This window comes from Felis catus, chromosome X (genome assembly GCF_018350175.1).
Source record: "Felis catus isolate Fca126 chromosome X, F.catus_Fca126_mat1.0, whole genome shotgun sequence".
Lineage (NCBI taxonomy): Eukaryota > Metazoa > Chordata > Mammalia > Carnivora > Felidae > Felis > Felis catus.
This window is the reverse complement of record NC_058386.1, coordinates 18,139,193-18,164,396: the sequence shown is the minus strand read 5'-3', so window position 1 is coordinate 18,164,396 and position 25,204 is coordinate 18,139,193. Positions and strand designations below refer to the sequence as shown.

Below are 25,204 nucleotides of genomic sequence, written 5' to 3'. Positions count from 1 at the left end.
CTGCATCGGGCTCTGTGTTGACAACTCAGAGCCTAGAGCATGCTTCAAATTCTGTGTGTCCCTCTCTCACTGCACCTCCCCCATTCATGCTCTATCTCTCTCTCAAAATAAACATTAAAAATTTTTTCATAAAATTCTCATTACAATCAGAATAAATGACACGTTTGAATTAGATCCTTAAGAAAAATCTTGAATAATTAAGATTGGCAGTCATCTTTGCTCTAAAAACCTAAACCAATTATTTTTGAATGGTTTTCCAATAATTGTGTCAATAAATTTGGCTAAACCAAAAAATTTTCCTAACATACATTTTCACTGTTATAGTATGTCTTTTCTCAGACATTATGAACAACAAAACCTGAGACATCACCAGATCAACCCTCAGGGTTCTATGCTGGGAGCCTCCCTTTATTTTTATTTATTTATTTATTTATTTATTTATTTATTTATTTTAAATAAAAAAACTTTTTTTTAACATTTTTATTTATTTTTGAGACAGGGAGAGACAGAGCATGAACAGGGGAGGGTCAGAGAGGGAGACACAGAATCTGAAACAGGCTCCAGGCTCTGAGCCATCAGCACAGAGCCCGACGCGGGGCTTGAACTCACAGACTGTGAGATCATGACCTGAGCCGAAGTCGGCCGCTTAACCGACTGAGCCACCCAGGCGCCCCTAAATTTTTTTTTTAATATTTATTTTTGAGAGAGAGAGAGAGACAGAGCAGGAGCGGGGGAGGAGCAGAGAGAGAGGGAGACACAGAATCTGAAATAGGCTCCAGGCTCTGAGCTGTCAGCACAGCACCCGACACGGGGCTCGAACTCACAAACTGCAAGATCATGACCTGACCCCAAGCCGGACGCTCAATCTACTGAGCTACCCAGGCGCCCCTGGGAGCCTCCCTTTAACCCAATGTTATAAGTACTTTCTCATATGCTTATGTTCACTAACATGCCTTCTCAGTATGTGAGGGAGAATTAGTAAATATTTGGTGTAAAATAGTTTCCTCTGAACTGCATTTAAAATCTTCCTGAATCAGTTAAGATGCTTTCTTTCATCTGTGAATAACAATACCCAACTAAGAGTGGCAGATATAACAGGAAGTTTTATTGTCTTACCTAACAAGTTTAGAGGTAGATGGTCATCCTGAGCTAAACAGTGCTGTCAGTGACCCAGGCTCTTTCCATTCCCATATGTTGCCGTTCTCAGCATGTTTGCTTTTCTCTACTGCTTAATGGCTGCAATATGGTCTCCACAGCTCCAACAGCCTATGAAATGACAGAAAGGAAGAGGTGTGAAAGCAAGCTCTATTTGAATATCTTGCTTTCATCAGGATGGAAAATCTTTCTAGAAGCATCTAGAGAGAGTGCTGCTGAAAGGCTGGCTGCAATATGGTGTCCACTGCTCAAATAGCCTATGAAATGACTGGAAGGAAGAGGTGTGAAAGAAAGCTCTACTTGAATATCTTGTTTTCATCAGGATGGAAAATCTTTCCAGAAGCATCTAGAGAGAGTGCTGCTGAAAGGCTCACCGACCAAACCTCAGCCACATGGCCAGCATTACCTGCAAAGAGGGTAGGAGAGGGAGTATCTGGCATTTTTAGCCTCTATTATAGAAGGCAGTCCTTGCCGGCAGGTAAAAGAGAGGAATGACTTTTTAGTAGGCCACCAAAAGTGTGTGCCAATTGATATTTTGGGAGAATGTTCCTCAGTCTCAAAACCTGTGATGTCTCATATGTGGATCCTGAGAAACTTACCAGAAGACCAGGGGGGAAGGGAAGGGGGAAAAAAAGTTACAGAGAGGGAAGGAGGCAAACCATAAGAGACTCTTAAATACTGAGAACAAACTGAGGGTGGATGAGGGGTGGGGGAGAGGGGAAAGTGGGTGATGGGCATTGAGGATGGCACCTGTTGGGATGAGCACTGGGTGTTGTATGAAAACCAATTTGACAATAAATTATATATAAAAAAAAAAAAACCTGTGATGTTATCAAAGTTCTACGAGCATTCTAGCTTTATTTTTTTTTTTAAGTTTTATTTTTGAGAGAGAGCAAGCAAGTGTGCACGTGTGTGAGGGGCAGAGAGAGAAAGAGGGAGACGGAGAATCCCAAGCAGGCTCCATGCTGTCAGCGCAGAACCCGTTGCCAGGCTTGAACTCACGAACTGTGAGATCATGACCTGAGCTAAAATCAAGTGCTGGAGGCTGAACCAACTGAGCCACCCAGAAGCCCCTTTGAGCATTCTAAATAGCTACCTCTTCTCTACATTTCCCATTTTGATTTGAGAATGAAAAATGAAAAAAATGATATTTAATAAACCCAATCCAGTATGACAAATATCTTATACTACATAAAACAACCACAAGTAGATTAAGGTTATAAGTATGTTGCCAAAATAAAAGCCTGCTTGATTTCCCTTTAGTAAGGGAGGTCCTTTAAAATTCCGTATGTTTCCTATTCTCTTCAGAGCTTGCATATTTGAAAAATGTGCTACTGGGGCTTTTGTAGACACACAGAGGGAAGTCATTTAGTATATTCAACAACTTTACTTTTCAGGTTGCCTCCAATTATTTTATGCCACCACTGTCCAAAGTGTGCTAGAGGTCCTGGCTCAGAAACACTTGGGTGAATCCTTCAGGTTGCCTCTCTTCTGGGAGAGCCCTTTCTTCAAGTAGAGTGAGGCTGGTTGAAGCAAAGCCTTTCTTCCTTGGAGCAGCCAGCTTCTGCTTTTTGGACACACTCCTTGAACATTCTGTTTCAGGAGTGGGACTGGTGGCATGCGGTCCAGCAGCATCTCCTGTCAGATAAGATGAAGGTCTTTGAGTTTCTTGGGGCTGCTCCTGACCACATTACATTCTCTCTTGGGCTCTGAAGCCATGTTTGCCCTTGAAGTTCTGCCTTTCCACAGAGGTGGAAGCATGGGTGTGCTAGTGAGAAGGGATTGCAAAGTCTTCCCCTTCTGAAAGTCACTAGTAGGTGGCAGAGCTAAAACCTGGACTCAAAATATTTCTTATTCCATTTCTCCTCGTTTTGTCCTTTAATGTTTATAGGAACTATGTAATAATTAGCATAAGTCAAATGCGACTTCACCCTCGGATAACATCAAGGATGGATGATCAATCATCCAAAGAGTTCATTCTTACCATAATGTGATGAGTCACTTTTATTTTTCTCAGGGGAGGAAAAAACCATTACGAAACTCTCACTTACATCATAATACTAAAAGATTTCTTTCTTTTTTACTTTTATTTTTTAAATCTTTTTTTTAAACATTTTTGTTTATTTTTGAGAGATAGAAAGAGGCAGAGCGCGAGTGGAGGAGGGGCAGAGAGAGAGGGAGACACAGAATCTGAAGCAGGGTCCAGGCTCTGAGCTGGCAGCACAGAGCTTGATGCAGGGCTCAAACTCACAAACCGTGAGATCATGACCTGAGCCGAAGTTGGATGCTTAACGGACTGAGCCACCCAGGCATCCCACCCTCTTCCTCTTTGAAAGAATATTGCATATATGATTTTTACAGTGAGCAGGGAGCTAACTGTACATGACAAAAACTCATGTTTCTGCCATCCTTCCTACCCAGGGAAACTTCTGGTGTTATATCTGGCCTTCCACTGCAATAATAGAACAATTATGCTCATCCATTTCCTTGTCTCCAGCAGCTGAGAGGAGGCATGAAATTGGGATGGACAATATAAGAGGAGGATCACTTTCTACTTTAGAATGGCCGGTAGCCGTCCAGTCAAGAGAGCTCAGTGACTACTGTTATGAACTAGGCACTATGAGGGTGGCCATGCCAAGAGTAAGCAGAGTTAGAGTCCTCAAGGAGTTTATAAACTGGGAAATGAAATAGGGCACATTAAGTCACAGGTGAATGCCAGGAGCACAGATTTTTATAAAACTTGGGAAGAACATAGGCTACAATATAGATAAACCTTGAGGACATTAGCCTAAGTTAAATAAGACAGTCACAAAAGGACAAATATGATTCCACTTACATGAGGTACCTAGAATAGTCAAACTCCTAGAGACACAAAGTAAAATGATGGTTTGCAGGGGCTGGGGCACAGAGGGGAATGGGCATTACTGCTTAATGGGGATGGAGTTTCAGTTCTGCAAGATGAAGAGTTCTGGAGATGAACAGTACTGATAATGTGCATGACAATATGAATGTACTTAATGCTGTACAATTAAAATGGTTAAAATGGCAAATTTTATGTCATGTAAATTATGGTATATTTTACTATAATTAAAAACAAAACACTTGAAGAAAAATGTCAAATTACGGTAAAACAAAGAACGCAAGAGTTAGGACGAAAAGAACCTGGTTCTCATCCTTGCATTTTTACTGACTGACTGTTTGACCCTGGCCAAGTCATTTAACGCCATTAAATGTCTTTAATCTATAAGACAAAGAAAATGATTGTAAGGTTATTGGGAGAACTGAAAGATGTGATGTATGAAAAAGCCACTTAGTTAAATGTATGGTGCAATACAAAGTAAGTTTTGTCATGGAGGTGATGAGGGAAGGTTTCATAAGGGCATTGTGATTTGAATTGGTCCTGGAAAGGGAAGGAACAACATTTACTGTGTGATTGCTGTGTGATTATTTCAGTTAACATAGCATAGTTTTGAAGGTATTATTCTCAAAAAGAAATTGAGACATAGAGATATAATTTGCCTGAACCCAAAAAGCAGCTCTCTCTCTCAAGTTCCTTATTCCCATTCATAGTTAAGTTGGAAAATAAAAAGTGTTGAAATTGGAAATAGAATAAAATAGAAAAAGTAGAGATGATAATAAATGCAGAAGCTGCTTCTTTTTTAAAATATTTTTTTTTATTTCGAAACAATTTCAAGCAAGTTTCAGGAAGAGTACAAAGGAAAAAAAAGAGTACAAATTACTCCCTCATGCCCTTTATCCAGATTCAACAATTCCCAATATTTTGCCATACTGGCTTTGCTATCTCTGTGAACCATCTGAGAGGAAGTTTAAAACATCATGCCACTTTATCAGAGAGAAAAAAACCTTTTCCTTCTACCCCCTTTTAAAAAATGTTTGTGTATCTATTTTGAAAGAGAGAATGTGCAAGGGGGAGAGAAAGGGAATCCCAAGCTGGCTTCGCACTGTCAGCACAGAGCCCAGGGCGGGGCTCAAACTCAAGAACCATGATTGTGACCTGAGCAGAAACCAAGAGATTGATGCTGAACCTCAAGAGGTTGATGCTTAACTGACTGAGCCACCCAGGCACCCCTCCTCCTACCCTCTAAGGTTAATGATTTGATGCCTGCAAATGAAACTGACAAAAGACAGATGAGCAAGAGAAAAAAGAGATTTACACATGCGCACAGGAGTTCACAAAGAATTGCGATTCAAGGTAGTTAGAATGTGGGGCTTATCTGCCATCAAATAGGGGATGAGTATGGACAGAGGGTCACTTCTGGCAGAATAAATGACTTCTTAGAAGGACAAGGAAGGGCACTTAAGAAAAAACAAATGACTTTTTGGAGAGATGAATAGGCCCTCAAAAGAACTGGTGGAAGATGTGATAGTTTTGTGTCAATGTCTGCTTGAGAAGATTAGGGGTACTTCTGAGGAGGAGGCTGATGACAATTGAATTCCTTTGGGAAGCTTTGCTTTTAGGCAGGTAAGGCATTTTAGGAACTCAAATGCCTTCAGCTCAAAATCATTTTTTAGGCCACAGTGCCTTATTCTGGACCCTTTCAAATTCTATACTTCAGCCCTGTGTTTCCTGAGAACTTAGGTAAACACAGAACATTCTCAAATCAGGAAATTCAATGCTATTATCCCAGAGCTGAGCACTCTGTACCTACCTGTTCAAGTGCCTCTGCCAGTATGTCTTACCTAGAAGTGAGATTGGCTCCACTGTTCCTTGCAGCTATGTGAGGACTCCATCTTCACAAAGATTTCTGGAGTGTCTACTCTCTTCCAAGCACTGTTCTAGACACTTAGGATTCAAGATAACTGTATCTGCATCTGTGTTTCCTCTTTCCCCCTCTTAGAAAGGGCATCCCTCTTGCTGAAGACTACTTACTACTCTACTTGTGCTCTAGATGCCATCTCCTGATGGGTTCTTCCCATCAGCACCAAAAACATACCAATGGTTTTCCCACTGCTAAAACAATGACAACGATGCTTTCCTCTACATCCTTCACCGAGTCCCATGAGCTTTCTTCCCACACCTTCCAAATGAAACTTCTTGACTGCATTTTCTGCATTTGCAGTCTCTCCCTGCAGCCACTTCCCCCACCCCCCACCCCCCACTCCCACCCCCACCATTCCTCCACCCACTACAACCTGGCTCAGCTTTCCCTGATGCACTGGGGCTGCTCTCTCAAGATTGCCTATAAACTCCTGCTAAAGCCCAAGGACATTTGGCAGCCTCTCTCAGTAACATCTCATATTATTGACATGTTCTTGATATATTCTCTTCCCTTTTGTTTCTCTAATACCAAACTCTCCTTTGTGGTTTTCTTCCTAATTTTCTAAAGCTCATTTTTTCCTCTTCCTTGTACCTTTTTAAACCTAAATGCCGGTGTTCCTGAGAGCTCTATTCCAGCATACCTTCTTTTTCCTTTTCATTCTTCTATCTTCTCCCCAGACTATCCATTCCCATAGGTTGGATTACATATTTGGAGTGCATCAGCTCATACATGGTGTCTCCAACTAATTTCTACTGAGTTCCTGACAGTATCCAAGAATCCACTTGAAGTTCTCCCAGGCAGTCAAACTCAAAAGTTCCAAAGTGAACTGCTCCTTTTCTGCTGCTCCCTGGCTGTTAATGGCACTGCCATCATTTAATTGTCCAAGCCAGAAACCTGAAGTCTTCTTGACTCCTTCCTGAACCTAAACTACACGAAACCATCAAATTCAGTGGATCCTATTTTTGAGTTTGTCCTCTTCTCTTTTTCAAACCTCTACTGCCAAGATCATCAGCACTTGCCTAAATGACGAAAATAGTCTCCTAACCAATTTCATTGCCACCAGACTTGCCTCCCACCAATCTATGCTTTATCCTCAGTCAAGGTGATCCACTGAAATGCAAATCTGATTATGGCCCTCTCTTGCTTGAAACTTTCAATGACTCCCCATTTGCAATTAGGCTAAAGTCCATAACATATTTCTAAGACCTGGCTTCTGATAACTTTCTTAGCTTAATCTCTTGCTACCCCATGCCTGAAACACTTAGTAGTGATTAGCATATATTTTATATTTATTGTTTTATTGTTTTAATGTTAATTTATTTTTGAAAGAGAGAGACAGGGACAGAGTGTGAGAGGGGGAGGAACAGGGAGAGAGGGAGACACAGAATTTGAAGCAGGCTCCAAGCTGTGAGCTGTCAGCACAGAGCATGATGCGGGGCTCGAACTCACAAACTGTGAGATCATGACCTGAGCCGAAGTTGGACGCTTAACCGACTGAGCCACCCAGGCGTCCCTATATTTATTGTAAAAACAAATGGTATTTTTCCTTACAAAATACAAAAAAGAAAAATTGTCTTGTTTATTGCTGTATCCCCAGAGCCCAGAATAGTGCCAAGAACACAGTAAGTGAGCAATAAATATTTCTTAAATGAATGAAAGAATATATGTATCAGTTCTAGTGACTACAGAATGGGGATAAGCAAGAAAAATGGAAACTTTCTAATTCAATAAGCATCTCTTAGAGTAGCATATTTACAAGAGTCATATTCTAAGATCTAGCAAATTTAAAAACCAACTACAGTGATCTCAGAAGAAAAACATTTTAAATGTGGAAAAAAGCACACTTGTTTAAATTTTACAAGAAACAAAATACAAATTCATAGTATCCTCATTACCTCTTATCTTCATGATTTTAAATTATGATTAATGCAGTGTTCCAAACTTAATCATTATATAATTAAAACAGATGAAGATAAGATACTTACTTTAAAATCAGGATGTCTATTCCAAAGGTAGTTTTTTTAGCCTTTAAAGACTAATATTAAATAACCTACAGAGAGAAAATTTTAAACTTGAACATCTAAGAAGCAAAAAAGTATTTTCATTAAGAAGTTGATTAAGAAGTTGATTATCTTTAGATAATGATATATATTAAGGATAATCTCCAGATGCTAATCTATACTGCTTAGGAATGAGAAACACTATTTCAATAAAAATAAAAACACCTTAGGGGAAAAAATGTTTTAAGGACTCTTTTCAACTAAAGTATGAGATATATTCTCAATTCCCTGTATTACTAAATTGAAAAAGTAAATAATAGTTGCATCCTATACACATAAGAATGATTTATCAAGTGAGAGATAATTTCACTTATTGTATCTTTTCTCTCCAAAGGATATAAATTTATGTCTCTTCCTCTTGGCATGAAACATCTCTTAAGATTGCCTGGGGCACCTGGGTGGCTCAGTCGGTAAAGCATCTGACTTCAGCTCAGGCCATGATCTCATGGCTCTTGAGTTTGAGCACCACATCGGGCTCTGTATTGAGCTTGGAGCCTGCTTTGGATTCTCTCTCTCTCTCCCTCTGCCTGTCTCCTGCTCGTTCTATCTCTCTAAAAAAAAAAAATCTCCTAAGACTAACCATCTCCTTTGAGGGGGACCTGGGTGGCTCAGTGGGTTGAGCCTCTGATTTCGGCTCAGGTCATGATCTCATGGTTTGGTTTATGGGTTCAAGACCCACATTGGGCTTGCTGCTGTCAGCGTGGAGCCCGCTTCAGATTCTCTGTCCCTCTCTGTCTCTGCCTCCTCCCGACTCGTGCTCTCTCAAAAATAAACAAAACATTAAAAAGAAAAAAATCTCCTTTGAGATGGATGACTGGCTAAACATTTGGGGATAACAAAACACAAGGTTCTATCCCTATTCGGCACCAACATCAAGACAGAGTGCATGTAAATTAAAGATGACAATGTTTGAAAAACCAAAATCATAAAACTATCATAAAATATTTGTGAATATTTATAAAATCTTTAGAAGCATTTGAAAACATTTCACCAAAGGTGGAAAATGTAAGGCAAAGCTTGAGAGATCATGATATATAAAAACATAAAAATAAACATTAGCATTAGACTTAAATGAGGTTGTTTTTCTTTTTTTTTTAAATTTTTTAATGTTTATTTATTTTTGAGAGATAGAGACAGAGCATGAGCAGGGAAGGGGCAGAGAGAGAGGGAGACAGAATTGGAAGCAGGCTCCAGGCTCCAAGCTGTCAGCACAGAGCCTGATGTAAGGCTCGAACTCATGAACCATGAGATCATGACCTGAGCCATAGTCAGATGCTCAACTGACTAAGCTACCCAGGCACCCCTTAAATGAGGTTTTTAATCAATTAATTAATTAATTTTGAGAGAGAGAGAGAGCGAGCATGCAAGTAGTGGAGGAGCAGAGAGAGAGGGAGAGAGAGAACTTCAAGCAGGCTCCACAAGCGTGGAGCCTGACGCGGGGCTCAAACTCACAAACTGCGAGATCACGACCTGAGCCAAAGTCAGAAGCTTAACTGACTGAGCCACCCAGGCACCCCATTAAATGAGGTTTTAATTTATTCACATGTAAGAAATCAAATAGTAGAATGGAGCTTATGATGAAAAGCAGTAAGACAATAATCACTTCCATGAAAAATGGGCAAAAGATGGGGACAAACAAAAACAATACAATGACCAATAAATACATTTTAAAATGTTCAACCTTTTTTCTAATCAAAGAAATGCAAATTAAAATGAGATGCCATTTTCACATATCCAATTAAGAGGAAAAAATGTAAATGCAACAAGGCAGTATGTATATATAAAATGTTCACATTTGAAAGATAGTAATTTTTCCTTTAAGATTTTCTTAAGAGTTTCTATAATTACCCAAAAAATCTTGGATATGCCAAAAGATTTAGTTATAAGAATATTCCTCACAGCTTTGTTTATAACATTGCAACATTGGAAATAATAGGGGTCGGTTAATTATGGCACATTCAGGGGTTCCTGGCTGGCTCAGTTGGTATAGCATGTGACTCTTTATCTCAGGGTTGTGAGTTCAAGCTCCAGGTTGGGTGTAGACCTTACTTAAAAAAAAAAAAAAAAGAAAAGAGAAAATTACGGCATAGTCAATGCTGCAATATTATATATCCATTTCAATGACACTAGAATATTAATAACATTGAAAAATGCTTACATCAAGTTTAAAAAGCAGTTTGCCAGTTAATGTATAATATAATCCTATTTTTTCAATTACAATTTACTTTCATTTAACATGTTTTATATAATAAATGTGTATCTTTTTTTTTAATCTTAGAGAATGCAAGCTGGGGAGGGGCAGAGAGAGAGGGAGGGAGACAGAGAATCTGAAGCAGGCTCTGCACTGTCAGCATCAAGTCCAACATAGGGCTCAAACCCATGAACCGTGAGATCACGACCTAAGCCATAGTCAGATGCTCAAACGACTGAGCCACCCAGGTGCCCCTTTATTATTTTATTTTTTTAATTTTTATTAAAAAATTTTTTTTAACGTTTTTATTTATTTTTGAGACAGAGAGAGACAGAGCATGAGCAGGGGAGGGGCAGAGAGACGGGGAGACACAGAATCTGAAGCAGGCTCCAGGCTCTGAGCTGTCAGTACAGAGCCCAATGCAGGGCTTGAACTCACAGAGCATGAGATTATGACCTGAGCTGACGTCAGATGCTTAACCGACTGAGCCACCCAGGTGCACCCCGCCTTTCTCTTTTTAGTAAGAAAATTATTTTTCTATAAAGGCCAAGGAAATCACATTAGCTCTCTCCTGCTCCAATTCTATACTCTCCAAGCAAACTCCCGATTACCAACTTGTTTCCCCCAGGTATTTCCATAACAGAAAAGGGGGTGCCCTGGAGTGGAGACATGGACAATCTGTGAATTGCAAAGTGCTACCTCCCGTTGTAGATTTCTGGTGATACATATGGCCTAGGAAAAAAGTTAGACGCCATTAAAGGATGGAAACAAATTGAAAGGGAAGAAAACAATAAATAGGAATAAAGTATTAAAGTCAGGAACCTGGAAAAGAAGCTGAGGTATGGTCAAATATGTTTGCAAAGCCTCAGAACAAATATGAGTCTGTAGTAATGAGAAGTAATAAGAAGGTGATGATCATTGCAGGAAAATACAGACAAAGGATGTGGATAAGAAAAATCTACAAAACAACACACATTAAAAAAGAAAGTTTAGCCTCTTTTCTAACTAATTAATGCAAAACAAAATGAACATTAAAAAAACAGCTTATTCTGAAATGCAATATCCCAAACTATGCAGGGGGTAGTTTTCTATTGTCTGATGTAGTCCTCAAAGTCCATTCTACCTCAAATTCTCTCATAATGGCTTGTCATAGTGCCTCCTTCTCAGTTGAGATATTGTTTGGGTAAGATCAGATTTAAATGCCTAAGTTACTATCAATGAACATACCCACAAACGCAGGTTATTTTGGATAGTTTCAGTGAGCAAAATCTTTAGCCAACATCTTAAATATGATGAGTTTTGGTTTATTTTGATTGGAGGAAGAAACATTAAAAAGGGTCAAGTCTTGGAAGACACTCTGGACAACCAGAGCTAGCCTGAAGGCAGTGGAAGCCAAGAAGGCATACCAGAAGGAGGCAGGATCGAACACCAGTATGGATGGGGATATGAGGGCAAATTTATGTCATAATTCTGCATTCTGAAAATAAGTAATTTAAGTACGTAATATCTTGAGCATGCCAGGTACCATATTAAGAACTTCATGTAAACTTCTTTAACAATCTTACAGAAAATACTGTTAACAGCTATTTTATAAAATAGTTCATGCTGTATAGAAAAGTAAACCTGGATTTCCTACCTCACACCATATGTTCTAAATTTTTTTTTAACATTTATTTATTATTGAGAGACAGAGAGACACAGAGCGTGAGCAGGGGAGGGGTAGAGAAAGGTAGAATCCGAAGCAGGCTCCAGGCTCTGAGCAATCAGCACAGAGCCTGACGCGGGGCTCGAACTCACAAACTGCGAGATCATGGCCTGAGCCGAAGTCAGTCACCCAACCAACTGAGCCACCCAGGTACCCCACACTATATATTCTAGAAATCAAAGATCTCAATGTAAAAGTATAACTCTAAAGCAAATAGAAGAAACTGTATAGAATATTACTGTGACTTTGGGAAGGACAGCACTTTTTCAGTAATACCCACAAAACACAGATAATGAATCAAAAAATTAATGTATTTGACTACATCAAACTAAAGATACTTGTTCAACAACGAAACCTTATAAATAAAATTTACAGGTGGCTGACAGACTGGGAAAAATTATTTGCAACATCTAACATGGCCAAGAGATGATATCTAGAACATGGGTTGTTCTGTAAACAGTTAGACAGTAAATATTTTAGGATTTCTAGGTGATATGGTCTTTGTTCAACTGCTCAACTCTGCTGTTGTAGCATGAAAGCAGCCATATACAATATAAACATGAACGAATGTGGTTGTGTTCTAAGAAAACTTTATTTATAACATAGGTGGTAAGCAGGATTTGGCTTGTAGGCTGCAGTTTGTTGACCCCCTAATCTAGAATATACAAAAAATTCTTATGGATCAGCAAGAAAAATTTAGTAAACTCAATGGAAAACTAGGCAAAGGATATCAAGAAGCAATTGGCAAAATGAAAAATCTAAATGGCTAAACAAGTATATGGATGTGCAACTTTATTAATATGAGAAATGCAAATTAAAAGGAAATGCCATTTTGCACCCAACACATTTGTGAGAACACGAAAGTCAGACAATTCGGGTGGAGGAAAGGGCATGGGGAAACATGGAATCCTCATGCCCTGCTGATGAATGTCAGTTCTAGAGAGACATTCTGCAGAGCAATCTAGAAGTGCTAAGTGAACTTAAGTATGTGTTTCCATAATCTGAATAAAGGAAAGCTCTTTGATAAAGGGCAGCAGGCACTTTCTAACAACACAAGAACATTTTCCTTATTTTGTGATTAGATACAACATAATTTTTCTCCTTTCACTACAAACAGATAAAAACACCATCATAGACTGTCACTAGTCTACAGACCAGCTATTATAAACTACTTTCTACCAATGTGTTTTAGACATGAAAAAAAGTTAATATTCTTAGCATCTAATTATTTTGCAGTTTAGAGCTTCACGTCTTTAAGAGAACTGGCTTTATGATACTGATGAATGGAGTGTAAAATTTACATAAATGTAAGATAAAGCAAGACTTCAATTTTGTAGGATAGACAGACAGTAACAGGGTTCTGCTCTTAGACCTTTCTGTGTTCTCCCTCCTCTCAGGTGTCAGGAGCATGTCAGTTGAAAACTGTGAGAAATGGTCAGTTAATAAGAATGGACAACTATTGAATATCCATCAATCTTTAGCTAAATAAAACTATGATATAAGGATGTTTTTCTCTCTTTTCAATGGAAAACTAAATTAGACAATATAACCTGCTTGGTAATTAGAATTGCAACTTCCTTTAGCCATTTTTTTCCTACCTCCACCCTGAGTACAATCTATTGTGGCATTAGGTTTTGAAATAGAGGCTTTCCTTTCATTGAATTCATTTGCCATAGCCTGATAAAATATACAATGGATTATTCAAATTATTATGGCCTAAACAGCAAAAGTAGCTTGCAAAAACACTGATTAAAATGGCTTATTGTCTCAAAGAAAATATATCCACATGTTTTACCTTTTCTTCTTTTTTAAAGTTTTTATTTTTAAGTAATCTCTGCACCCAACGTGGGGCTTGACCTCATGACCCACAACCCCGAGATCAAGAGTTACATCCTCCACCGACTAAGCCAGCCAGGTACCCCTCTACATGTTTTACCTTAAAAATAATTTGTGACTCAACTTTACTTCCAGTACTGAAAACCACTTCAGAGTTCAAAAAGCTGTGAAATAAATGAAACATTTTCTTTCTTCTCAGTCTTGTATCACATGTTCATTTGCTTAAAATGTTAGATTACACTAAAGCATATGTATACTATTGTTTGAGTAGTCATTAAAAGAAAAATAGTTTACAGTGAATTGTACACATTAAACAGGTGAATTTTATGGTATTTAATTATATCTCAAGCTGCTAAAAAAAGTGGTTTAGATAATCAGTCATCTAGTCTTGTGGCTCTTAATTATAATAGAATGAAATCAGAGGCAAAAAGGAGTGGAATGAGGCTAGCCAATCAAGAGTTGGGCTAAATTTCCATCCTATTGTATTTGGCCTTTAAGTAATCTCGAAAGAGAACATGTGCATGTGTGTGAGGGGGCAGTTAGAGAGAGAGAGAGAGAGAGAGGAGGGAAAGAGGGAAAGGGGAGACAGGGAGAGAGAGAGAAAGGAGGAGGGAGAGCCTGGCTCTGTGGACAAGGGAGGAAGTACTAGAGCAAAAGGTCAAGATCAATCAAATGTCAGAGTTGAAATACTTTTCCACGAATTCCTAAGAAACATACACTAACTTAGAGAAGACTTCTGTCAGACACTATTGAAAGGAAACATGATAGTCCTCTTTCTTCACCCATAAACAGGCCATTTCCAAAACAACAGAGAGAGCACAGGAATCTCATTTAAAAAAGCCTTCTTGGGGTGCCTGAGTGGCTCAGTTGGTTGAGCGTCCAACTTCGGCTCAGGTCAAGATCTCACGGTTTGTGAGTTCAAGCCCTGTGTCGCGCTCTGTGCTGACAGCTCGGAGCCTGGAGCCTGCTTCAGATTCTGTCTCCTTCTCTCTCTGCCCCTCCCCACTTGTGCTCTGTCTCTCAAAAATAAATAAATGTAAAAAAAAAAAAAGCCTTCTTTCTGTGGCCTGCAACAACTTTCATATACAGGTTGCTTGAGTGAAAACTGAAGGCTGCTTTTAGAATCAAGAATTTAAGAACAACAAAGATCATACTGTAATGTAAAGGGAACAATTTTGACAGAAAAGAATAGAAGTTTTTGAAAAAAGACAACACATAGATGATGGTAAAACATACAATGCTGGTACACATTTATTCTTTTATTGCTAAACATCAAATGCCAGGAACCATGGTATCTTCAAGTTAAATACTAAGAATGAATTACAGCACAGTCGCAAGATCTGTAGGAAAAAATACCTGTGCACCATTAATTAGTATGTGGATGTTCAATAAATACCATAGGACAAACTGATGACTGAGAGCCATGTATCCATGAAGTGCTTGTTTGAAATTTGCTGTTAGAATAGATGACCATGACCTATAAGGGCGATTATCAAAATGTCAAGTTTAACTGCATGTCTTTTCAAACTGAGATGAAAAAATATATACCTTCTATACAGATTATAGGGGATTAAAAAAAACCTCTTGAAAATGTAAACAATGTAGAGTAGGAACACTGAAAATAAAGTTTTACTGTTGAACAACGTGACAACACAGAAAGAACATTTTCTTCAAATCCTTAAAATAATTCATTTTTCTAATTGCTCTACAGAAATGAAAATGGATTATTTTCATAAAGATGATAATATCTTTATAGGACACAAAGACCTTCCAAGTTATTTTTTATGTTAACATATATATACAGTATTCAATAATACTATTTGTAGCTTAAATAGAAACATGCTTTTCTAATCCATAAATAACACTATTCATCATCCATTCAACCACATTTATTAAGTATTTATGATGTCTCATGCACTGTCCCAGGGATGCAAAGATGAGTATGACATGGTCCTTAATCCAGAAGTGCCCACAGTCAAGCTGGACACAGATAACATTTCCTTTCTTGCATGATAAGGTCATTTCTATACAAATGCGATGGATCTGCTCAATATCCTAATAAGGGTGGTTCCCAAATCCTGACCCTAGAGAGCAACAGACCACGATGTTCAAATTCTACAAGAAAATTAGTTTTTTTTTTTCCCCAGAGAAAGAAGTTAAGGGGTAGGATTTCCTCTATTAAGATTTTTTTCTCAGTTTCAAAAAACTGACCTGCACATATACAACATGTTGATTAGTAAATTGCTTAGCTTATGTAATCAAATTAATTATACAAGTATTTCATGGCATTTCCCAGGCTCTACTACCTAAACAGGTCTGAGCTCACTCTGCTAACAGTCTTTGATCCCAAAGGACTATCTACCGAAGAACACAACAAAAGTTTTTTTTCTGGGATAAACGAATAATGTGTACGGTTTTAATAGCGGTAATAACTGATGACCTCAAGTCATTAATAACATCTTAACATACTCCATATATAATTTCTATTTAAGAAGGCAGGCAAACTTGAAATACAGTCTAAAGAGTTTCTTAAAAATGATTAAAAAGTTTTAGTGCCTGAAAAGCAACTCAATGATGGGAAAAAGGTGAACACCATGGAATATCTCACTTAGTGAAGAAGTTGGGTACATGGGTGTTAATGTTCTTGAGTGCATGAGAGAAGCACTTATTTTTCATCAAAGAATTGCATGCTCATACACTTAGAAGACCAATAGCTTCACAGTGGCCTGTTGACTTTCTGGATCTTCCAGGGCTGCATCTCCAGTGCAAAAGACCTTGAACTACTCAGGGCACTTTTGGGCTCAAGAGTCAGTTCCCAGCCTCTGGCAAGTCCACATCTGTACTCCCGTGTAGCCATTCTCACTGCACTACCAAGTCTTCTGTGGACCCATAGAGGTAGCTTAGAGGAAAGATGGAAAGCAAGGCCTGGGCATTTAATTACTTAATATAGAGAAACATGGAAGCTGCTGGTGAGGACAAAGTATGGTTGAGAGCTTAAGGTAGGTGCTTCTTGAAGACAGGAACCCAGGACCTAGGCCCCAGATAACCCCAGCAGCACAAGAGAAAATGTCTACCCTGGAAGGGTTTCAAGCTTCAAAGCTTTGTAGAGAATGGTAACCAGGACTGTAGCAGATCTGTCTTGTGATCTGTTAGAAGACCAGGCTCAGTTCTGAGGTTCAACTTTAACTTCCTCAGCTCACAGGCTGCAAGTGAAAGACACCTCTTTCAGCTCACTCTAAATGTTAAGGCTAGTGCTGCTTTATGAGGGCATGGGGACACATCAAAGAGACAATTCCTGTGGGGCAAAACATGCATCATGGTATTGTAGGCCCTACTTCCTACTTTTTTCACTTATTTGGCATCATTTGACAAAAATTTCTCCTTTCATGTCAGCAGATACTTTTATAGAATTTTATTAACTGCAATCAGACCTCAGTTGTCAGAGTACAAAATAATACACCATTAAACCTTAAAATTCTTTTCAAACAAGACAAAGGACAAGAGATACAGGCCAAGAAAATGCTCACCCTTCCACTTGGCCAGACTCTGGTCTTCTTCAAATCTGGATTCATGATGTTTTTTCAAAAAGTTTGCCCCAATTAATTCCACCTAATTCTGTTCTCCTTTACACTACTGCAACATGATCCGGAGTTGCACAAAATGGTTTAACATGAATTTTCACTTGTTTAGAAATTGTTCCACAAGCATCTGAAATTTGTTAAGTTCAATCTTTAAAATCAGAATGTAGTCAGAGACTATGCCTTTCATTTCTTCTGTTTATCCTCCATCCCAGAGTTTGGATATTCTGATACATGAGGAGCTTAAAGTTGTTAGTTAAAATGTAATTTTAAGGAAACACTTTATATTTCATACTAAGGATCATTCTGCCAGATGAATGCAAATATTACCGTGCTGTAACCATCCAGAGTCCCAGGGTCACGTTGGCAGCCAAAAGTACACTGCCACCAAGCAAGATGAAAAATCCTATCAGATCTTTGACATCATTGTCTCCAATCACTGAGGTAAGGGTGGCATCTAGGAAAGAGTTTAAAATCCACTGACCATCCAAAGCAAAGCAGGGCACTGCATTAACAATAGCCAGAGCTCCTGAGAGGGAAATCAGGTACCTGGGTAAAATCAGTTAAGGATCCGACTGTGAGGTCTGAGAAGAAACCACATTTCTGGTAGTCAGAAGAGAATGTTTTACTAGGGCTGGATTTGAGATTATAGCTGCTTTCTTTAAATCTCTGCCCACAAGTATAGGACATTCCTTCCTAGATCTCTACCATTTAAAATAAATTATTCATATTATTTCAAAGCTCAAAAATCTTGGCTAGAAAAATAAGGGCCAACCATTTGTAAACTAAGACAATCTATAACAAACTCCAAGGAAGACTGAGTCTTTGTAATACTTTAATGACACAACAAGAGAAAGGAATGTGGAAGCAATTAGCAATAAAGGAAAATTACTTTTTGATCCCTACAAAGTATTACCTTATCTTAGGGAACATAAGGATTTTGGCCCCTTCAACTCTATTTTACTATTATCTATAACTAGTGTACACTATAAGTAGTATAAATATTAACTGTAACACAAATATAACTGTATTTTACTGCCATCTAAAAGCTTATATATGTCATAAATCTCTGAGACAAAGCTGCAATCTACAAGGTACTATCTTGATTGTACATATTTTTTACTAACTGTTTATTTGTTTTCCCTTTCATGTTTTCGCAAATCATTGAGGAAGGAAATGAAAATGATTTAAAAGTGACAAAAATATGTATTGTGCACCTGAAACTGATATAATATCGTACGTTTACTATACTGGAATTAAAAAAAATCCATTTTTAGTAATAAAATCTAGAAGGTAAAAAAGAAAAAAACAATGACAAAAATAAAGAACCCTTCCAAAGTGTTCAAATTCTTCATAATAACAAATTTTAGAAAATGTCAAGTTTTATATTCCAACATAATATGCTAAAGAACACGTGAGATTTTGTCCTCTGAATTGCTATTTTAGTAGTGGAAACCAGTTTGATCTCCCTTATGCATTCTTCCACTTAGTCCAAGGTAACAGGTTCACAAGGGGCAGAGTTCATCACCTCACTGGCATTTTGAGCTTTCATTCTTTATAAACTTACTAAAAGAGGTCTTAGATCTGTAAATTCAACTCTCAAATTATATTCTGGGTTCCCTCCCTTCCATATCTTAACTTTTCTCCTTCCCTGAGCAATCTCTTTCCTCTGACTTCTTCCTTCCTATATACAATCTGATCTTTTTCAACTTTAAAGTCTCTTTTTCAGTTGTTAGCAATCAATGGACACTTGTAAGGTCTATGCATGCTCTATTCAAGGTAAGCCTAATCACGTTCCAAGTAACACCTTTTAAAAACATTCTTTACACCAGAAAGGATACTTGACAAATGTCTCCACAACCACAGGCAGATCTATGCTTAGAAAGTTGAAGCGTGGGATAAAACTGGTGATGCTCACTGAAAAAGAAAAACAAGGAATAATGAATATTGTTCATATAGAGAAGCAACAGCATTATAAATTTTTCCATGTGGTCAACAATTGGGCTAGTCTATTAAACTGGTTGAGAAAGCTCTTCCCAAACATAAGCAGGCAGCCTATATGCCCCACATATAAAAACAATTATTCTAGAACATCTAATAAATATAGCGGAATACAGAAATTCATATCTCAGTATGTACTTATATTTGGAGGTAAGAATAATATAAAACTGACTATATACCAAGCATGACTACCAAATAAAGAGACTGACTTAAAAGCTATGGCAGAATTTATGAAGAGTCCTTATCCTTCAAAGAGGCATAACCTGAAAATCACATTTACTCTAACTATTATGCCACTTAACTTCTTTCTGGTCTTGGTTTTCTCTTACTAAACATTACTAAAACAAGGATTATGACTAGGGGAAATTTTTGGTCTCTTCCACTCTGTGCATTCCGTAATCCTGTTTTTGCTCAAAACATTTACAAACTTCTCTGTAATTACGTAGAACATATAGTACATATTTCTGAATTACATAGTACATAGTTCTGAATTATTCTAAAAGGGAACTTCCTTTCCATTTGTTGAGGATATATTTAATATTTGCATTCTAGGGGTGCCTGGGTGGCTCAGTCGGTTGAGCGTCCGACTTCGGCTCAGGTCATGATCTCACGGCACATGGGTTTGAGCCCCACGTCGGGCTCTGTGCTGACAGCTCAGAGCCTGGAACCTGCTTCCAATTCTATGTCCCCTCTCTGACTGCCTCTACCCTGCTCCTACTCTGTCTCTCTCTCTCAAAAAGAAATAAAACATTAAAAAAATAATATTTGCATTCTAGAGTCATTTAGTGTCAAACTGATAAAGAAGAAGAATGACCCAGGTTACAGGCTATGACTATGAAACAATGAGACAGCCTTTTAAAGAGTAATATAAAACCCCCATGCCCATCAACTGATGAATGATATGGATATGTCCATTAAACAGAATATTATTTTGCCATAAAAAGGGATGACCTACTGAGACATGCTACAACATGGATGAACCTTGGAGACATTACGCTAAGTGAAAGAAGTCAGTCACAAAATATCCTACTTATATGAAATGTGAAGACTAGGCAAACTTATAGAAACAGAAAGTAGATTAGTGGTTGCCAAGGACTGGGGGTAGGGAGAAATGAGAAGTGACTGATAGTGAATACACTGTTTCTTTTTGGGGTGATGAAGATATTCTAGAACTAGACTGTGGTAATGGTTGCACAACTCTGAACATATTAAAAAACCTTCAATTGTATGCTTTAAAAGGCTCAAATATATGGCATGTGAATTATATTTGCACAAAACCATTATAAAAAAAGGAACTTAAAAAAAATCTTGTACAACAAAATTAGACTATATGATCTTCAGCAATATGAAGAAGCTATCTATTTAGTCCCAATAATGTAGCCTCTGTTAAAACAATTATGCCAGCCCAGTTCTAAAAATTATATTCAAGGGCACCTGGGTACCTCAGTCAGTTAAGCATATGACTTTGGCTCAGGTCATGATCTCATGGTTCATGAGTTTGAGCCCCACATTGGGCTCTGCACTGACAGCACGGAGCCTGCTTTGGATCCTCTGTCTCCTTCTCTCTCTGCCCCTCTCCAGCTTGCATGTGTACTTTCTCTCTCTCTCTCTTTCTCCCTCTCTGTCTCTCACTCTCACTCAAAAATAAATAAACATTAGGGCACCTGGGAGGCTCAGGTGGTTGGGCATCCTACTCTTTATCATGGCTACAGTCATGATCTCATGGTTTGTGAGTTTGGGCCCCATGTGGGGCTCTATGCTGACAATGGGAAGCCTGCTTGGGATTCTCTGTCTCCCTCTCTCTCTGCCCCCCCCCCCAACTCGCTCTCTCTCAAAAATAAAAAATAAACATAAAAAAACATGAAAATTATATTAATATAAAATTCATGTGTTATGCATAAATTATAGTCTTACCACTATAACTCCCGGCATTCTTTGGGGTATGTTGCTCTTGCCACTGTTTTGGGAACTTGGGTAGGTTTAACAAACTCTCAGAGAACATCTGAGAGATCATCTATGTGACTTGGACATAAATGGTAGTGAAGAAAGTAAGTCACTCTCCATAGGCAGACATGGGATTCAGTTACACCTTGTTTCATAAAATTCAGATTATTTTCCTAATGCCTAAATTTCATACAATACTGAAGAACAAGTTAAGACTTAAAAAGTAGTCAAATTTATAATAAATAAAATTAACCCAAGGATTTGTACTGAGTTTCTACCATGAAGAATATATGACATCTTAATGATTTTCTGAGGGTCTACCATAATAAGTACCCACCTGTGTAATGAAGATGCAGTGGATGGCCTACATACAACATATCAATTTGAGGAGGATGTTTCACTTTTATTAAGCGAGTATGAGTTTCCAAAGAAGGTATTATACAGAAACTGGAACTTGAACTTTTTTTACAATCTTTATTGGTTCTACAAACTTGTGTGGCTTCAACTGCTTTCCGGGCGGGTAGGCATGTATGCTATGAGTAAAATATTAATTAGTCAATACCCAAAATAATTTACTAACAAGAAAAACAGCAAGTTCCAGTGCTCAGTATCTTTCATGTTACAGAGCATATTAGGAACAAAGTTCATTTAAAAGAAATGCCATTTATGTGCACCTACTATAAATTAGATTTGAGTATTCTACTTCGGCCAAATAAGATATTATACCTATAAATTTTTAAAGATTCTCAGATGAAATGTGGCAAGTGAAATATAGAAATTTTAATAAAACGATATGAAACAAAAGGGAAAAGTGTTCATAGATTACATTTTAGTTCTATATGCTTATTTTATAAAAATTATATCAGACAAGCAAGATTGCTTCAGGGACAACTCACCAAACGCTTATTAAAGTTATTTCTGTAGGAAAAGCACACATCTGTGAGGCTGTGATTGTTACAACATTCAGTCGAACCATCTAGCCGTTTGTATGCTAAAGAGAAATAGTGAATTAGAATCTGTTATATAGAAGTACATTTGTAATGAAAATTTTGCTTTCAAGACAAAAAGAGTAAGTAAAATGCATATGAATTTGGAAACAATTGTATGATTCCTAGTTCAGTCTGACAGGCTACTCACTGCAGTGATTTTATGTTACAAAAAGAGACACGATACTACAAAAAGACTTGTCCAGTTTGAAATCCAGAAGCAGCACTTACCGTAGATTTCTGTCTTCCTATAAACTTACCTATTAATAAAGCTAGAGTTCCAGGGTCTCAGTAAGTTTTGCAGTAACTCCAGCTAGTCAAGCACAAATATTTAATGAGCCACTATTAGCTGTCCTAATGCTACTGATCCAGTATTACTTGAGTTCAGCAGAGTGGGCAAGAGGATGCCTAAAAGACTCTCATCCCTAAAGACATCCCCATTAGATCAAATATCTATCCTGCGTCCTTGCTTACCTTACGGCTTTCCTCATAAAATCAGGGCAGCCCAATCTGACCCCAGAGATGTGCACATATTTGCCTGCATACCAATAATCCAGTTACCACTTTTGGAAGACAATGCAAACAGGGTAACTGTTTATTCTCATTATTCATTTATTTTTCAAAGGTTTTTGGTGTACTCCCTCACTTGTATCTGGGGGCAGAATAAGAAAACTAAATCACTGATATAGGTGGAATAAAAATGATTCCATGTGTTTATTTTGGAAGGTTTCCTGCACTCAGCATATCAAACCTGTAAAGCATAAACTGATGTGTAGCAGGGACCAATTAAACTTAGAATCTTATATGTATGCTACCATAGATGTGCTAAGGAAGACAGATTGAAGAGCAAAGTTACCAGAGAACTACCAAAAAAAGTACGTTTTCTAGTACCACAAAAAGCTTTTCTATTACAAGTGTGTCTTCAAGAGCACTGGCAGGAAAATGTTAGTTGATATGCAATATGATTGTACAAGGATTTTGTATTTTAGTCATCAGTCGTTGTTTGGTTTTCAGTTTTTTTTTTTAAACTAGGTTATTTGAGGGAGACATCTTGTATTGGTTAGAGTGGATCCCCCCCAGCCACTGTGGCTCTCTCTCCTTGGTCTACATAAAATGAAGAACAAAACAGGTGAAACAAACTAAATGATAAATCAGTTTCTCTTCTGCATTGCTTGGCTGTGTGGGCAGTTTTGTTTTCTTTTTCCTTTCTCTGTTGTTTTCTTATAATTGAATAGGTATTTAAATTTTAAATGAGGATTTGTATTTGAAATATGAAGGCAAACTGTGAGTAGCAAATGGTACAGATAAACCTGTGCCTGTAATCAATAATCGGTCACCCTTAATAGTAAAGTATAAAGTACAAAGTTGTTTAGGATTTTTTTTTTTTTTTTTTTTTTTTTTTTTTTTTTTTTTTTTACCAATCCAGGCTACAGTTTCAGGGTTGTCTCTGATCAGTTGCCAAGTCCCACCAATTTTTACCTCCTCATTATTTTTCTCCTATATATTTGCATTTGAGTGCAGGCTCTAACTTCTCACCTGACCCATTTGAAGAATCCTAAGAAGTCTTGTTTGCTTACCACCTATTAGCATACGCAAGCCTTTCCTACACACCAAATGCTTCAGATTCATCTTCCTGAGTAAAACAATGAGAATGTAACTCCTCTGATCAAAACTTTCCAAGGACTGCACTACTCCCAAATAACGTCTAAATTCCATAGCCTAAAACTGAAAGATTGCTGTTTTTTCTCATCTTATCTCATACTATTATCTTGCTGAACCAAATTACTAGCAGTTCCCTAACTGCTTTCTAGGTTCTGGTGCCAAGGTTTATTTCCATTTTGGCCTCCTGAAATTAGACTCATTGTTGAGGCCCAACTCAAGGGGTGATGCTATGAAACCTGCTCTCATCTTCCCAGTGAAGACTGACCACCACCAACTCCCACAATTCCCACCAATTCCTGTCATTACCTACAATTAACCTTGTACTGCAATTAACCTTGTACTGTAATAATGTGGGCATGGTCTGCTTTTTTTTTTTAATTTAAATTCCAGTTAGTTAACATATAGTATAATATTACTTTTAGGTATACAATATCATGATTCAACACTTCTATGCATCACCCGGTGCTCATCACAGGTACACTCCTTAATCCCTATCAAATGCTTTGTGTCTTTGACTGGACTGTGAGCTCCTTGAGAAAAAAGTTTCTCAATCTTACATAAGGTAGATAACTCAGTATACATTGAATACATATATGACATTCTGTGCCACTTTCCTTTGTACTAGAAATCTAGAAAATTTACATCTGATACTTGATCACTAACTTTTCTTGGAGGAATATATACAATACAGAATTTAAAGTCAAGAATTTGATATCACTATTGATGCAGCATGTACGGAAACACAAATGCCAAAACAGGCCAAGCAGGTTTCAAATAAATGAAGTAGATAGTATGTGGGGAAAAAAATAGGGAGTAGAAGGACTGTGATGAATTAGAAAATGTATACCCTGCTTTATGGGATTAGCCGCCAGGCACTCAACTTGGGGGCTTGATTCCACGGACTGTTGATTTTATTCCAAGAGAAATCTGAAATCTGGACTTTCATGTGAAACCTCTTCAATTTTAAATATTGGCATCTAATTAATATAAAAAAATACCACATAAGCCAGACCAAATACATTTGCCAAGGCTGGATTTGGTCTCTGGGCTACCACCGATTTGCAACCTTTATGTTATGGCTTCTTCCTATGATGATTACTCTAACTAAAACATAAATCCATGGCTGTGGCCATCCTCACAAGTGTAAATATCTCCCGACAAACAGAATTTTCCAATAAAGAGTTACATATTTTGTGGTCATTTGAGAGGTAAATTTGATATTTCTCTGTTTATCAATTAAAAAAAAGTTCTATGTTTAAAAAAACTTTTAGAATATTTTCTACTGGGTCACATTAAAGGACAAGT

The 25,204-nt window shown here is 37.8% G+C and overlaps 1 protein-coding gene across 15 annotated transcripts in view; it reads right to left on the bottom strand.

Annotated features, from left to right (window-relative positions):
* The window catches only part of MBTPS2 (membrane bound transcription factor peptidase, site 2), a 101,800-nt gene that overhangs the window by 45,483 nt on the left and 31,113 nt on the right, over window positions 1-25,204 (bottom strand). For 11 of the 15 annotated variants that reach the window (XM_045051121.1, XM_045051123.1, XM_045051128.1 and 8 more), the window contains exons 8-12: window positions 22,148-22,242; window positions 21,589-21,784; window positions 19,148-19,223; window positions 17,637-17,855; window positions 1,117-1,266 (exon numbers count right to left, since the gene is read on the bottom strand). In XM_045051121.1, coding sequence (XP_044907056.1) covers window positions 1,230-1,266; window positions 17,637-17,855; window positions 19,148-19,223; window positions 21,589-21,784; window positions 22,148-22,242 — 623 coding nt within the window. In that variant the 3' untranslated portion in view covers window positions 1,117-1,229. Of the gene's footprint in view, window positions 1-1,116; window positions 1,267-2,545; window positions 2,794-14,948; window positions 17,856-19,147; window positions 19,224-21,588; window positions 21,785-22,147; window positions 22,243-25,204 lie in introns of those variants that run through there. The other 4 variants (XM_045051119.1, XM_045051132.1, XM_045051133.1 and 1 more) reach the window with 4 other exon arrangements.